General features: G+C 45.1%; 1 protein-coding gene across 1 annotated transcript in view; it reads left to right on the top strand.

Moving 5' to 3' along the window:
* Positions 1 to 1,196: 1,196 nt before the first annotated feature.
* Positions 1,197 to 16,939, top strand: part of LOC138580590 (protein-glutamine gamma-glutamyltransferase E-like) — a 551,664-nt gene continuing 535,921 nt past the window's right edge. Inside the window, exon 1 of the mRNA XM_069651249.1 lies at positions 1,197 to 1,280. Within this exon, the coding sequence (XP_069507350.1) occupies positions 1,277 to 1,280 (4 nt within the window). The 5' untranslated portion in view covers positions 1,197 to 1,276. The remainder of the gene's footprint in view (positions 1,281 to 16,939) is intronic.

The raw sequence follows: 16,939 nt of genomic DNA, 5'->3' as shown, positions 1-16,939 counted from the left end.
TAATAATCTGCATTCAGGACCAAACTAAAACGAAATTTGATGTATGTACAATATGTGACAATGGCTCCAGTGCTCAGACCCAGAGGCACTTACTAACCGATTGCAGGGCCCTAGAGAATTACAAATAAGATTAACTGGTCATTTTGTTTCGGACATGAATTGTATCCATACTGGAGATTTTTATTTAAGAGTGTGCCCTGGAGTTGAAACTCCCTCAATGATAGTAGTTTTAACATTTTTGAAGATGGTGAATATGTTTCAATTCTATCATATTTCTGCATTAGGTGATAGAATTAAATTAATTAGCATGGCGAATCATTCATGTAAAATGCACCCAAAGAATCTGTAGGACTCATTTACATGCACTTTTAGTAGAAAATGTAATAGGATTTTTTATCTATTTTTTTAATTTGATCTATTTATATAAATATTTTTATACAACGTGCCTAACACCATATCTGAGTTAGGTTTCTAGGCACGTCCTGTTTCCAAGAGCAGCGCGTTGCCCCTGTGCTATCCTCCGTTGTAACTTGTAACCAGTTACTGTTTTTTAATGTACTTCTGTAACTAAAGACTTGTTATCTTTGTTTCTTAATGCTGTCTGTTTGTATATGTGTAAGCTTACCTCGAAAACTTGCCCACCGGGGATCAGCTACTGCTGACACAAATAATGCTGCACAGCCGTGTTTACAAGTACGAAAGCCAGGGGTTAGTAATACTGCTGCTGCCTGCCAGAGATGGAAAGCCCCGTATGTCTATTCTTTGTTAGAGAGAGAGAGCGCATACACAACACCAGGAAGGCATACAAACAAATGCATCGTAAAATAATTACTTCCAATGAGTTACAGAAATGCCTTTTATTAAATACTTAAACATCCAGGAAGCAATGTCAGAAAATTCTGTTGAATTAGAGTTATTATTAGAAAATAACTTTCCATTCACGACACACTTTATAACGAAATAACCATTGTTTTCTGCTGCTTAAAGGGGAGGCTGCTTAGTTCAATTAATTGGCCAACAAGTTGGTATGTTCCTCACACCCCTTCCGTTGTGATGATTTTGGTGTGTCCGGGTCGGCTGGCTGAGCACTGCATGCTGTCAACAGGCTTTGAAAATAACTGCAAAAAAAATAATACGTTTAAAGTGGGTGGGCTCTGCGCATTTCTCGATTCCTGTTCGTAACGAATAAAAGAGAAGTTAGAGCAGACACTGATAAGAAAATCAGAGGTTCTCGGCAGACACTGGAGAGCAGGCAAAGAGAATAGGAAGGGTCCATATGGGTAAGCCTGTGTATTTCCGTGATCAGATAGAGTTTCGAGTAAGTTACTTTGTACTTTTCATGCATCATGGGCTGCCACCCACTTGTCATTTCATAGTGCTGCAAATAACAGGTACTATTATTGTCTAGGTGAACAGTGTGGTTAGTGAATAGATTGCCTGAATGTACGGGGGTGAACAAACGTAGCATGTAAACCCAAACTAACCAACAGGGAAACAAGTGTAATTTACAGCACAATGTTTTGCCAACAATTGCATAAAAGCAATTCAATTAGCATCTGACTGTATGTAAAATATGTTAGATGCCACATCACCAAAAGTACAACAGAGGATGTTCCAACACATTTTCATGATGAACTATGTCCGCAATGTATGCCACTGTTGTCACTGTAAAGCACAGTTTAATGATCTACAAAAAAATGCTTACACCTACAATTAATTCCAGGACTGCCACTTTAAGTTCTGTGGTCAGAAGGCCAGTGTGCTCACAATCTATGCATTGCCTGGTGTTGTAAAACACATGCTAATGATTCCGCTGCCCACATAATATATGTCAGCAATGCCACTGTAACAAGAAAGTTAAATGCTGGCAGTGCCCAACGTATGCCTGCATTTCCACTGCAAGAACACACATTCATGTTAGCTGTGCCCAATATCTGAAGTATGTTACTCTGACTGCATCCAATATATGTGAGTATTACCCTCCAAATATATTGTTATGCAGCCAGTGACACAATATGGCACTGTTACCCTGAGTCTCGCATGTTGCTTATGATCCAGAAATGTGGATGTGTATCAGTGAAACTTAAAGGAAACAACTCTGTCTAAATATACCCATATGCCTTATTTACAGTGTCTGATGTTTCACTGCCTAGAGGCATGGGATGCACTTCCAGTGCTACGTGGCAAAGGGAACTATTTTTGTTTCATTGTTCTGAACAACGTAGTTCCTCATCCAATTCTATAAAAGGAGCAGCCAGTGCCTCACAGTCCCTTCTGATTCTCTAGCTGTTGTGTTAGTAGGTTAGAGAATAAGACACCATGGTAATATGCACAGTGAAAGGAATGTCTGAATTAAGGAAGTGGGAATTCAGTCCAAAATGTAGACCCCCAAAGTTGGAACTATATCATTCTCCAAGATATATCAGACCTGCAATGAGGTGATTGTCTATCTGAAGAAGTTTAGAAAGGCAATGGTTACTTAGTAACACATAGGGCCTCATTACACGGTAGGCGGTAAGGGTTTAACGGTACCGGTATTTTACCGGTACCGGTAAATCCTTACCGCCTTACTACGAGGTCCCTTTGCGGGTTGGGGAATTTAACGTCTGCTAAAAACCAACCCGCAAAGGGACCCAGGGAGCTAATTACGGTACGGCAATTTGCGGTGCCGTAATTAGCGCCTTCCCCATTTCCATTATGCCCTATGGGGTAAAAATGGGAATGGGGAAGGGCAATGGTGGAAGGGGCAATTACCGCCCCGCCAACCTTGGAATGGGGCGGTAATTCCCCTTTCCACCGAGGCGGTGCCGGTATTTTACCGGCATGAACCATGGCGCTAATAGCGCCATGGTTCTCCGCCTACCGTGTAATGAGGCCCATAGGGTGTTATTTTCTTTTTTTTAAAAATCCAATTGCATACATGGGACCACCAATGATTGCACTTATGGGTAGATGGTCGGATGCGTGCAATTTCCACATTCACAACATGGACTATTAGTGTAAATTATTATTACGGTATGTATTGAGCGCGGACCTAGCTTCAGGAAGCAACAGAGAGCTTTCCTATGATGGGGGAAGAGCCCAGTGAGGGAAGCAGAGAAAAAAGGAGCGGGAGCTAACAGGGGAGGGCGAGGTGGGCACTTGAAAGCAAGGGATCTACAAGCAACCCGGGGAGGAGGAGACAGTGTTGTGAAAGTAAGTGAAGGCAAAACCGCCTTTACTCATCACTATTACGCTTTGCTTTGAGAGAAATAAAACTCTGCCTGCAAATTATGCTTTGCCGGTGTCGTTTCATACTGGATTACAATGGAATATGCCTGGTCTTTAGCAGGTGCTAAACCAAGGATTTTAATTCAAGCTAATAAAGTTGCGGGACCAGATTTGAATTGAATTGAATTGATATTTTATTTATATCGCGCTCATACACAAGTGTTTCAGAGCGCGGAGTGTGGCCTGGACTAAGGTAGACTGTATCAAAGGCGAATGCTATTGGAGAACACACGTTTCAGGATTGGCTGCTCTGGATCTGTTGACACGTGCTCTACTCTGGTATGTTGCAGGTGTAGCATTAAGAAAGAGCGTGGGTGGTTACTTCACATGCTGATAATAAATTGTCTGAGAGTGAAGTTGCAAAACAGCTTACAGTTCCTGTTCAGGAGGATGCAGGAATCCTCGTGTGTTACACAACTCTTACCCTAAGGCTACGACAAGCTTTTTTGATTGTACAGAGCTTTATGTAACAGCAAATCTCCATCGCGGTACTCCGGGGTAGAGAGGGAATCTTTTAGGATATAGCGAAAGCATCAAAAAGCCTATGCCTAGCATATAAGGAAAGCCTTCTTCTTCATGGCAATCAATCAAGGTTCAAACAAGCTAGGGCCACAGAAATCACATTCATTGATATCTCAAAGAACCAAATCAGTGGCAGCCATTTTACAGTCCCCCCGACTAGCACTTATGTCTGCACTTACTGTGCACTTGCCACTAGTTGGCCGTATTTATTTATCTTATCCTATTTATGCTATTATTCCATGTACTGCATTTCTCCCTCCCCCCCACCCCCGCACTTCTCCCTCCCCCCCACCCCCGCACATCTCCCTTTGTCCCCCCTTCCCATGCACTTGTGCGATTTGAATGACACAGGGCCTAGTAGGATTGTTGTCTGTCTGCCCTTTGTTCCCCCTCCCTTGTCTCATCGCGCCTTGAAACACTTGTGTTTAGGCGCGTTATAAATGTCATATCATATCATATCATATCATCTTGCTAGACATGGCAGTAGTCACACCAGGGTTGAGGATAACATGGTTGATTACCTTCTCTTCCATTACAGTCTAGACGGACTAGTACTACGGAAATGAACAAACTGCTTGTAAAAAGGTTATCTACAACGGAAGCTGGCATGCCGCTCATGATATTATGCGTATGTCACACGCTCCTTTATCTTGTGCCCATCCCGGTCCAGCTCTTCTCTCCCATTTTCCAACCCTGCCCCCACCCGTGGCAAACAAGAAGCAAATGCATCTGTGCATGGCGAGGTGTGAACAGCAATACTTAAATGCCCTAGCTAAAGCGGGGCACACCAGGGTCTACTGGCTCAATAAAGATGAGACTGGGAACGTGAGGGGAGCTCTGGGGTCACATGGCTGGCCATAAAGTGGCTTTCATCCGTAAATGGCACAAACACAGTTTTTCTAGCTATGTTGATGACATTGGAGGTCGGCAGACCGGAAAAAGGGGCAGTACAGGTCTGCAGGATTGTATTTAATTTGGCAGGGAGATTTAGAGAGTGGAGCGATTCTTCCCTCTTTAGGTGCCAAATCTGCTTGGCTGGCAGAAAACAAATGGATTCCTATGGAATCTTCCTGACTTCATAGCTTGGTAAAGCAGTCAGATTTCATAGGAAATCATTGCAAATTCCTCCTGCAATCGTTAATTGCAAGGGGCATTTGCACGTCTCCACAAACATAGCGTAAAAGTAAGGTGTAAAGACGATTTTATCCTTGGTTTATACTACCTTTCCCTTTACATGTTGGAAAATTGAAAATGGCATAAAGGGGAGCTTTTTCACAGGGGTACAAAAGGCGCCAGTTCAAGTACTATTTCTTTTTCAAAAGAATGTCTTCCCGTTGTCTAAATTTACAAAACGTCTGAAAGAGACCTTTTTGTGCAATTAAACACCCAATAGCCCTCCAAAAAATGAATAGCAATCACGAATGCTCCTATGGCCCTGCTCTCTTTTCCAGCTTGCTGACTTTGACTGCAGGAGCAGTTGCTGGCAGTGTGCAGGGATGCTGGAGTGTGGTGTTGCGTCACTTCCGCAGCCTCTTCCACTTCCCGACATGGCTTTCCTCTTCAGTGGGAATGTGGATGAGGCCACCTGCTTCATGTGCTTTGCCGTGCAGGCCACTAGGGAACACAGCAACCCAAGACATACTTTGCTGGGGGAGGTAGAAAAGGTGGCCATGTGGCAATGATGAGGCCCATCCCTGTATGCAGTAACACTCTGTTCTGTGTTTATTCTTCGTAATGCTGCCCAGATATAACGAACTTCTTAGCAATTTGACAGGCACAAAGATCATTGTTCCTAAATACAGTACTTGGCCTAGTTGATCCACATAGCCACTGGACTTCGCACTGCCAACAAACACCCTGGCTTTGCACACGTCTGATGATTTTTATGACAGTAAGTAAGCTACGCTGCTTATGTTTTCAATGGGGCTATTTGACGGGTAAGGCACCGTTGCACAATGCACCTCGTGACAACGTCGCATGCCTTTTGCTGAGCTGGGAAACAATTGTGATTGTTGGCAGATTTCCTTGTTTGCAGGTTACCTTTTCATTCTCAACTTAAATTTCATTTTCTCTGTTTAGTGTTTAAATCTCTCTACGGGTTAGCCCCTGACTATCTCGCTGTTCTGCTGTCTTTTTACTCTCCTTCTCGCTCTCTTTGTTCGTCTTCTCATTTCAAGTTGACTGTCCCCCGCCCACCCTGCGCCCTGTCTCGCTTTCGTTCTTTTGAGCTTCTTGCTCCTCTTCATTGGAACCTTCCTCCATTATCCATTCGGTCTATCACTGTCTATTCTCTATTTCGGGTCTCTTTGAAAACTCACCTACTTCGCTGTCCTTGATTGTTTGCGTTCTGATTTCTGATTTGATATTCAATTACTCTATTTCACTAATTCTGTGCCATTGTTTTTAACTATGTAAAGCGCTTTGGATAAAAGCGTTTTATACGATTCAATAAAATACAAAATACAAATATGTACACATGTGATCCGTTGCAGCATTTATGCTGAAATTGAGATATTTGCTGAAAATGCTGATGTACCTCATTGAAATGCAATCGTTCAAAGTGCAATTGTAGTTTTAAGCTCTGCTAAATAGGCAGTGCCTTAAGTGGCACAGGAAATGGATCTGGGCACATCAAGGGGATGTGGCCTAATGTTGGGGGGTCACCCGCTGGCTTGTTAGTCTACTCACCCTTAACAAGCCCCGGAGTAATAGGCTGGAGACACCACCTCTGGGCAGCCCTTTGTAGAGATCAGCACCCTCTCCCCCCTTTGTAAGATGGTGCTGATCTCTGCATTATTACCTAAAGAGAAGCTTGGCGGGGGACAGCAGCCACATGTTTTCATCCTAATGTTGGCATTGCCCCTCACCAGGCATCTCTTCACTAAAGGGAAGTCCCGCGAAGGGCAGCAGCACCAACAAAGCTGAAAAGGTGAGGCCGCAGGAAGCCGAGGCCTATTTTCCTAAAGCCTGAAGCTTCCGTAAATGAGCAGGAGCTTCAGACTATAGAAAAAAAAGGCCTTGGATTCCAGCAGCCTCACCGTTTCTTATATAATGGTTGTACTGGCCCACGGCCATCTCTTGATTAAAGGGATGCCTCCCAGGGCCAGTGCCACTATTATGGAGAAAAGGCTTTTTTTCTGAAGCCTGAAGCTCTCGCACATGAGCGAGAGCTTCAGACTTTAGAACAAAACCATTGTCCTCTAGCCTGGCTGGGATGCCAGGGGACATTAGTGAGTCTCAGCAGGGCCCTACCTCAGAACCCTATTGCTGAGCCTGCCGGTACTTGGCCCTGGCTACCCCAGCCCACTTAAAGCCCTGTATATAGGAACATGCTGCATTGTACTACTAATGGTACACTTTTAAAGAGAACATGCATTGTCTGACTAGAGGCACAACTATTCCTGCAGAGTCACTAATGTCAGGACTTCATTTTTCACAACATTTGTGCACCCTTCAGAATACCAAATGTCTGACCACATTTGTTCATAGGTATATGTGGGGGGGATAAAGTTAATAGAAAATAAATAGGCGTAAGGTGGGGGAGCTGTGGGGGTCTCCCCCCACATATATATGCAAACAAATGGGAAAAACGAACAAAACAAATTCGGGCTTTTTGTACCCTGGCTTTTTTCCTCAGTCCTTTACCACAGATCCTTCGATCCTCAGGTCCGGGCTTAGAAATCTCTGGGTATTAAGCACGTTATAAATAACCAATTACAATTACTCTAGCGTTACAGCTGTGCTCCGAGTGAAAGAACTGCAGAACTAAGTCTCTGCATAGTAGGTCTCCTGCGGTTTGCGAAGAAGGGTTAGCTAGGGATCAAGTCTCGTGTCCTCTTTACCTAGCTCGCCCTCTGCCTACTATAGGACACTCTTCACTAGTCTGGACTTCCTTCTCGTGTACTTGATCTGGCTGTGCCTGTATTGCTTCTAGGCTGCCTGGCAAGTTTGTCGTGCATTGTGCAGTTTCTCCCTCCTCTCTCCCTCCCCCTTCCATCTCTCTGCTCTCTCACTCCATGGAGCTTTCCATCTCCCCTATCTTCTCTAACTACTATTATATCACCTATCCTATCTCTCTTTCGAAGCCTTGAAAGAAAAAGTTCAAGAAAGATCTCCTGGTATCCAATCCAGGCCTGCCCATCCCTGACACCTGCCCATCCCTGACACCTTTGTCAACACTTCTTCCAGCCAGACTGTCACTGACATCCTCTTTGTCATTCCCTCTCTGGACCTTTGGATTCCCCATATGGCCTCAGTGCTCTCTCCTTTCCCTTCTTCGCCCATTAATATTGGTACCCAATGGGAAGTACTGTTGGCATATTTCCCATCCTCTATGGGCATCATTAATGCTTACCAGAATGTCACTGTCAAGGTCCAGGGCTCTCAGTCCAACCTCCACCTTATATAATAGGCATCTTCCATCTCTCATAAGCTTCCTCCCTTCTCTTGCAACTCCTCCTTCTACCACCCCTCTGACCCCTTCACTACCACCAATGGGGATACCATAATCCTATACCCTTTCTCGGAAGAACTGCAAAGGTGGCTACCAGCTCCACTTAGCAAATCTCGCTTTTCCGTTAAACACTCTGTAAGCGATATTCAATCAACACTACAGCTAAGTCAATGCCTAGTCTGGGATGCTGAGGGCGTATTGATGTATTTGTATGTCCAGTTCAGTACTCTGGATGACAACCCTTGTATAACACCCCCTCTTAGAATCCCCCTGATCCCACTGAGCCAAGAAGTAGGTTTGTTTTGCAAATTAAAAGGTTTATTTGAAAAATTAAACAATATATATGTGTCACACTTTTATAGTCACACTTTTATAACAAATTAATATCTGATAGTACACTTAGACATATGATGTGGATCCACAATGGGTAATGTTACAGTGGTACACTTGATTACTTAGGAGTAGTATAGAGGATGAGGTAGCTGAAATGCTTTATGGTTTCAAGGAAATGCAAGGTGGAATAAATGCAGTACAGAAAATAAACTGATATGGTTTCACAAGAGATAATATGTTCACTTTTCCCCTGGTGGCAATTCACCCCCCCTATATGCAGTGCAAGGAGATGGAAGTAACACACACAGTCTTCAGGAATACAATCAAATACAATACGGAACTCAGTTCCCCCCCCAGCAAGCTTAGAGGAAACAGGTAGAAGTTTGAAACACAGGCCCAAAATGCTTTTAAATGTGATGGCAATGGATGGGAAAATGTGCTAACTGATTTTAATTCCCTCTAGAGATTCAGGGTGAGTGAGAGATGCTTGTTGGTATTAGTTCAGGCTCACTTTAGCAATGCTCTATGAGTTATTACCAGGTTGCAAACAGATTTTAACAAAGGAAAGAATGGAGCTGCTATTTTGACAAGTGGAGAAATTGAGTCAAAAATCGCAAATCGCGGTAAATTTCGCGAGTGCGTAAATTGCGATTGCGGAAAAAGTATAAGGAGTAGGAAGTCGGAGGCTTGTTGGAAAGCTTAGATTCTAAGCTTTCACAGGAAAATTAAATCTCGTTCCTAGGACAAACGGTTCCAGAGATACGGACGATTTAATAAAGGTAGATTTTCGGATTTAAAGTAAAACTCAAAATGACAGACAGGTGACAGTTGTGCAGCTTTAAAAATGACAGATGACACGATTTCTAGGAGGCAGTTCTACTTAGGTTAAAATAACTTGAATTAGATTATTTTAACTAAGAGATTGGTTCTGCACAGTTCTGCTAGGTCAATATAAATTTGAAATAGGCCTCGTCACAGATCTGGTCAACACGTCCAGCGGCGGTTCTGTCTGCTCGGCGGGTCAATCAGGCACCGGTTCTGCTCACAGCGATCCGGATCTCTGGTTCTGCTCACAGCGGTCTGGGTCAGCTCTGCTCTGCTGGTCTAGCCTCTCTGGATACAGCGGCCCCTGGTTCTGGATACTGCTCTGCTTTCCGGTCCGGATCAAGTGGATTCTGGATGTAACACTGCTTTCTGGGTACTGGCAAAAGTTCTGGGCAAAAGAATTCAGACAGCTCGCCCGGCTGTGGAATAGTTTGCAAATGATTTTAAGGATGCTGAGGCCTGCTGAGAAGAGTTCTCAGTTTGTGGGTTTAGGCCCTTGCTTTAAGTTCTGAAGTAAATTTCTGGTCTCTGAAGATTGATGGATGTGAAGTCTGGAGTCTCCCGGCAGAGCGTCCCGCAGAAAATGGAATTGAATCTCTCTACCTGTCCCAGCAGTCTCTTTTAATGTGTTTTGAAAATGGGTGTGTGCCTGGGCCTAGCTAAGCCTGCCCCTCTCTACTTGTCATTGGCCCAATTCTCTCCTCTCCCATGATTGGGGGAAGGAAATGGATTGTCATCATGATGAGTTCTGTTTATGGGTCAGAGGATCCTCCCCTGGTCAATTTGCCCACAAATCTATATTTGATTCAAATACATATTTCCCAGATACACAGTTTGTTGAAATTACATGTACACATTATATATTCCTTATGGTCCATGCTTGTCCGCCTCTGATCTTCCTGGGGGCTTGCATTAAAAAATGACAACATTTTGCGCTTTTTGACTGGTTTACCAATATCGGACATTTACCAAAAATTACACACATGTGCGCAAGGAGTATGGACATTAATTGATGAAGTGTCAGATTTTTAACATGAAGACATTTGGAGTAAGACCCTATTTTCCGGTAGCAACCCCCCAGCATACACCACAGGGTCCTAACACCTCTTAAAACGTGCACAGAAAAATCACAAGAATAATGATATTACTTATATAATTCTGACAAGTCCATACTATGAATTATCCATCTTTTTTAAAATTATGCTCTGGCCCAGATGGGGTGGTTTAGGTTCCAAAGCACATGGGGGAAGCTTCTGTCTGCCCCTGCCTCCAGCTCGGGTGGCTCCCAGAGGCACTTCTCCTCCCACTTCTCCCAAGAGGAAGCCACTTTACGGCTCCCCAATATAACATTTGCCTGAGTCCAGGACAAGGCTTTGTTCAACCTCCTGCGGTGCCCCTCCCCTAATCTAATCAGAGAGGTGTCAACTCCTTTTGGTGGGGAAGCAGGATGCAGCTAGGCCTGGGAAGAGTGGCTGAGCAGGTTTCTCCTGTCGGGGGTAGTTGTCAGGCAGAATTCAGCTAAATGTCACTTTAGTTCCCAGTTTAAATCAAACTTACAATTTTTACCTATACATTAAATAATGACTTCCTTCAAGTCATTTCAGAATATAGTTTTACATTGTATCCACCTCTTAGCAAGTCTTTCCTTGGTCTGGTTTGGGTTCCTCTGTTCAGTTTTACACAAAAGTCTGGTGGTTTTAAAACGCCGGCTTTCTGATAGTGGTGAGTACCGGTATTGCAACCATTTTTGGGATTAAGAAAATGAATTCCCCACAGTTCTGAGTTGCTTTTTGGCAATCGGCATTGCCATTCCCAATGGTTTCAGGCTACTGTGTGTGTAGCCCAATGGTGGTTTTAGGCAGTGCCCTCCTGTGCTCACAACATAGGCAAAAATGGGTGGCAGCCTATTCTTCATGTTTTCCCTGTGCACTCTCTGGGGAGTTCTGGCCATCATGATGTTTTCCATGCCAGTACTGCACTGTTTTATAGTAGGGCTTGGATGCATGGGTAAAAACATCCCACAACTCCTCTGACATCTGCCACCTCCTTGAAGACTTCGACCTTGACATCCTTGCTCTGACAGAGATGTGGTTCACAGCGAGCTCTGTCCCTCTTTTTGACACACTCCTCCCAGAGGGCTGCAAGATCCTCCCTAAGCCCAGGTGTAACCGGTCTGCAGCAGAGTTGTCCTTATCTTCCCTGAATGGGTCCCTGCTACTATCACATCCACTCAGTCCTACTCTTCCTTTGAATGCCTCGTCTGCAGGCTTGGTGTCTTGCCAATCCTCTCGCTGAATCTTGCCATCATCTACAGTACCCCTGGTCCGGTCTCCCTCTTCCTCTCAGAGTAGTCTGACATCACCTCTTCCCTTCTGGCCTCCACCTCCAAGGTTCTATTCCTCAGAGATTAAGTATTCACCTTGAGTCCCCTGATGCTGCCTCTGGACTCTCTTTACCTCAACAGCCTTCCCCCCGGTCCAACGCACTCAGCCAGACATACCTTGGATGGTCTCACCTCAGCAGACATTGCCATCGCCAACCCTCTCACTACACCTCTCTCCTGGTCTGATCATGCTCTCCTGTCCTCTCACCTGGATCTCTTGGGTCCACCGGCTAAACCTCTGCCTGGACTGCCGGTCTCCTTCTCCATCATTCGACCACTAGCGAGTGTCAGTTGCTGCTTTTGCTGCCAATTTCATTGCCCCTCTCACTCTGGCCACTGACTCTCACACTGACACTAGTCTTGCTAACCTTCATCTCTCCATCTCCAACACTCTTGACCTTCTTGCCCCTGCCACGAGGAAACGCATGAAGCCTGCCTCCAAGCACAAGACGTGGTATGATTCTGATCTGGCCTCTCAGAAATGCAAGGGCAGAGCTGCTGAGGGGAAGTGGCAGGCTTCGAGCACATTCTTGGACAGACTGGTATGCCACGTTCTCCAAAGGCAAAACAGACTCTCCATCTATTTGTAGAAGGCCTAAATCCAAGCTTGCATGGGGCCATTAAAATTACAGCTGGACTGTTCAAAATCTTCAAGGAACTTGCCAATCCTGCTCAGTCTCCACTGCTCCTCTGCCATCTCTGACCCTCTGCACCACCTTGGCCTCTCACTTCATAACCAAAACTCAGGACATCCTGTCTGCACTCTCTTCTACACCCCTCCCCTCTCCCTCACCCGCTCGGAGGCCTCCATTGGCCCCCCTCTCCTCTTTCCTCCTACTCTCCTCTACTCTCCTCTTTCACGCCATATCACCGGGCAAGGTCTCTAGACAGGTCCTTTCTATGAAAGTCTCTTCCAAGTGGGTGCTCCCCTGCTCTTCCAGAACTATCAAGGACAACATTGTCTCCCTTCCACCAGCCTTGGCTGATTTCTGCAATCACTCCTTTGCCACTGGCTCCTTCTGACAATCCCTGCCTGGCTAACTACTGCTCTGTCTCCAGTACCCCTTCCTAGCAAACTCTTGAAGAAGCTGGTCATATCCCAGCTGATCCACAGCGCTGAATCTGGTGGTTGTCTCCATGACCACCAGTCTGGCAGATTGAGCAGCCAGAGGCACGGAAACTGCACTCCTGAACACCCTTGAAGACTTACTCTCAAATCTCGATTCCAACACTCCTTCTGTTCTCATCCTTCTTTACCTTTTCTCTGCCTTTGATATGGTCAATCATTCCACCCATATAAATCAGCTCTGTGATCACAGACTTGGCACTGGACTGGTTGACCTCCTTCCTCTCTGACTGACATTTGCAGGTTCACTGGGCCCTTTTCTCTCCCCATCACACGCTCCACTTGCGGCGTCCCTCAGGGCTCTATCCTCTCATCGTGGCTTCATCATCTACCTTGCCCCTCTGTCCCATTTGATCTCTGCCTTCTCTCCTCACTTACAGTGTTTTGCAGACGCCACACAGCTCTCCTTCAAGCTTCCCGCCACTGCCTCCTCTTCCTCCTCTCTAATTCCTGACTGTCTTACTGCTATTCAGGCTTTGTGTGCTGCCAACAAGCTCTGCCTTAATGCCAGTAAGATTGAGATCCTTCTCATTGGGACCCCAGCTCCCTCCTACTCTCTGGCTGCACTGCATTGGCCCCCTCCATTTACCCTCCTGTGAGGCAAAAAACATAGGTGTCATCTTCGATTCCTCTCTCTCCTTCACTCCTCATATCACAGACCTTGCCAAGAAAGTACACTTCCAGCTACACCTCCTCAGAGGCATCCTCTCTTTCCTCACCTTCCCTCAGAAACGGAATGTCTCCAGAACTCTGGTCCTCTGTAGGCTGGAATTTGGCAACAGCCTCTTCCTGAATCTGCCTAATTCCTCCCTATGCTCCCTTCTACTAATTCAGAATAGGGCAAGAGACTTGTCCTTGGCCTCAAGCCCAGGGACCGCATCTCTCCAGCCCTAAAATCTCTACACTGATTCCTGGTTTCTGCGACGATCAAGTTCAAGACCCTCTGCATCATCCACAAGGCTAGCCCCCCACCACATCAAACTCTCCCTAACTACCTTCCTGCAAGAGTCCTTTGGTCTTCTAGCTCAAACTCTCTGCAGATCAGAGGCTGTTTCCAAGCAGAAAGTGGCAGATAGATCGCTCTCTTTCACAGGAGCCTCCCTTTGTAATGGCCTCCCTGCCCCTCTCAAGACTTGAGCTGGATCTTCTTAAGTTCTGGCATCTTCTCAAGGCCCTCCTTTCCTCTTATTCCATCCATCTCCCCCTTCCCTGCTAATGTCCCCCTCTGCCGCAATGACTGGCTGCCTGGTTCCTTCTGATTCATACACGGCACCAGGCCCTCCTCATCCAGTCTACCCCAGCTCTTTGGTCTCCCTTGACCCAGATCACCCCCCCATTACCTGCACTTGCCCTATCAGGCTCCCTCCCCCTACACTAGCCTGGCTGGACCAGCATCCCTTGAGCCCACCCAGCCCCATCCTCACACTTAGCATTTGGACCTTAATTCCCCTGCACTCTCTGCATTCCCCTGGTACTTGTCCTCCTGGCCTACCCTTAGCACTCACCGAGCTCAGGGGCCCTCTTCCTCCCCCTAACCCCTCAACAGCACTTTACACACTCTCCAACAGACCTGCACTTCCTTTCACACCTTAGCATTAGCACTTCCTCTCTGACCGGCACTTCCCCCTCCTCCCCTGCACTTCTTGTTACTGCACTTGCACAACCGAATGTCATAAGGCCTAGAAGGCCCGTTTTTGCTTTTCTTCATCCCTGCCCCCCAACACCCATGGTCTTGTTGCACCTTGAAACACCATTTGTTTTATAGACACATTATAAATACCCAATAAATAAAATAAATTAATGCTGCGCTTCGAGTATTTCAATGGTTTTTGGAGGCGGAATTGTGGCATGGCACGAGAGTACTGGCCCCACCTCTCCTTCCTGCTTCACCTCTAAAAACACTTGGGTTTTATGCCAGCATGTCTTTTTTATGCTAACATAAGACCCAAGGATTTCTTTTGAATCCACCTGTTTTTGAAGCAGTCTATATGTTGCCTAGCATGCGTCAAACAGGTTAAATTTACACTGTTTGCACTAGAAACTGCAAAACGTAGGCGTGAAGGTGATTTCGCCTGTTTTTATAACTTTTCTTTTCACTTTGTAATGCAAATGACAAAGATTACATGTAGCTTGCATTTTTGCATGCAAGTGCAAACATAGGTTGTCATCTCTGTGCAATGTACCTTTTCTAAAAATGGTACCCCAATATACTGGGACTACTCTAAATCCGGTTTTTGCACCATAAATGTTTCTGCATTCACCATCAAAATGGATTGCTTCTGCCATCAGGAGGCGCCGTTGCAACTTGCCGTCAATGAAGGGTGATAACCTTGAAAAAACATTTCAATCGGAACTACAATTGCATGTTCAGAAACTGACGATAAAACGATTGTACTCAAGGTTCCATGATAACCATTTAAAAAACGGCTGCAAAAGATTTGAAGCATTCAACACTTCCAGACCGCCATCAAAATCAGGCTCTAAATATTTATTGACAAAATCTGTCCAATCACATAAAACTAAAAATACAAGGCGGATAAAGCAAAAAATAAAGAAGGTTCACACAAAATAAAAAGCCATTGGGAAAAGTCTAATCAGGCACGAGAAGTATTATTAACAACAGCAGTACTAAACATCATAATAATGATACCTTAAAAGTCCGCCCACCACTCAGTAAAGCAGAGTTGCATATGATAAAACACGGTGCACCTACCACAAACCCAGCTGAAGCAAGCATTGACAAAGCCAATAGGTCTGGCTATGCAAATATACAAAAAAATGTATGTCTGCCTCTTTGTGCGCTACTACATACATCTTACACTCTACCGTTACAAAGCCAGACCTATTGGCTTTCCACAATGCTTGTTTTTAGAATAAGGTCAACATTACTGACTAACCATGACTTCCAAGACTTCCTTCAGGGAAAGGTTGTTTGTTGATAGAGCAGCCTATTGAGAATTTGATTGAATCACAGAAAACAGCGTAACTGTACCAAGAGTCCCTCTATTTTAAGTTCAGATACTTGGTTTATGCAATTCTCAAATGGCATTATGGTAGGGGTGTAGGTACCAGACGCAACAGGGGAGTTGAATTTACCCCCACCCACCTTATGGAGTAGGGAAGGTAGAAGGGCAATTTTCTCCCTACCTTTCCCGAATACCGGAAAAGGGGGCTAATTGGTTTTTCTTTACCCAAACGCTGTCCTAAAGCAACAGGTAGCCATGAAAATGCAACAGCTATCTTCTAAATACCAAACATCCATTTCTCAGTGAGAAAGACAGAGACGGGGGTATTGGGAGTTTGCAACTTGACTTGCCCACAGTTTCCTGTTCAGTTTCTGCATTTAAACTGAGCAGGTGCAATACCCTCCACTGTCAAACACACACCGCCCTTTTTCTGAATGTGGAACGGGGGTGTTAATCAATTTCCAAATAATCTACAATTCAGAGAATAATGATGTTTGTAAAATGGACACATTTCCTTCGCTGCTTCAGTGCTCTTTCTCAATAATTCAAGCAATACACTTAGAGAATAAAAAGCCCACTGAAATGCTGCAACTATGTTTGGGTTAAGACAGGAAGTCAGTAGCAAATTCCTGGTCTTTTACTCGTCGCCCACCCCCCTCACCGCCGCCCCATAAACGTAATGTTTCACATGATTCTCCGTTGAGGCATTCAATGCTCGAGGTCCCTGGACACACGTGTAGAGAAACATAAGGGTTCAAAGAGTCTTCTTGTGTGTTTTCAAATGCAAATGTGCCCCTAGCAAATGCTAGATGGTGCAAAAGCCTGTGACAAGTAAGGGAGGGCAGATTTCCAGATGGTGTAAAAGCCTGTGACAAGTAAGGGAGGGCAGATTTCCAGATAGTGCAAATGCCTGTGAAAAGTAAGGGAGGGCAGATTTCCAGATGGTGCAAAAGCCTGTGACAAGTAAGGGAGGGCAGATTTCCAGATGGTGCAAAAGCCTGTGACAAGTAAGGGAGGGCAGATTTCCACAAGTCTAACAGAACGTATCTATTCAACTTATT

Source organism: Ambystoma mexicanum, chromosome 3p (genome assembly GCF_040938575.1).
Source record: "Ambystoma mexicanum isolate Mex_15411 chromosome 3p, UKY_AmexF1_1, whole genome shotgun sequence".
Taxonomy (NCBI): Eukaryota; Metazoa; Chordata; class Amphibia; order Caudata; family Ambystomatidae; genus Ambystoma; species Ambystoma mexicanum.
The sequence above is the reverse complement of the archived record's forward strand: the minus strand, read 5'-3'. Positions and strand labels throughout refer to the sequence as shown.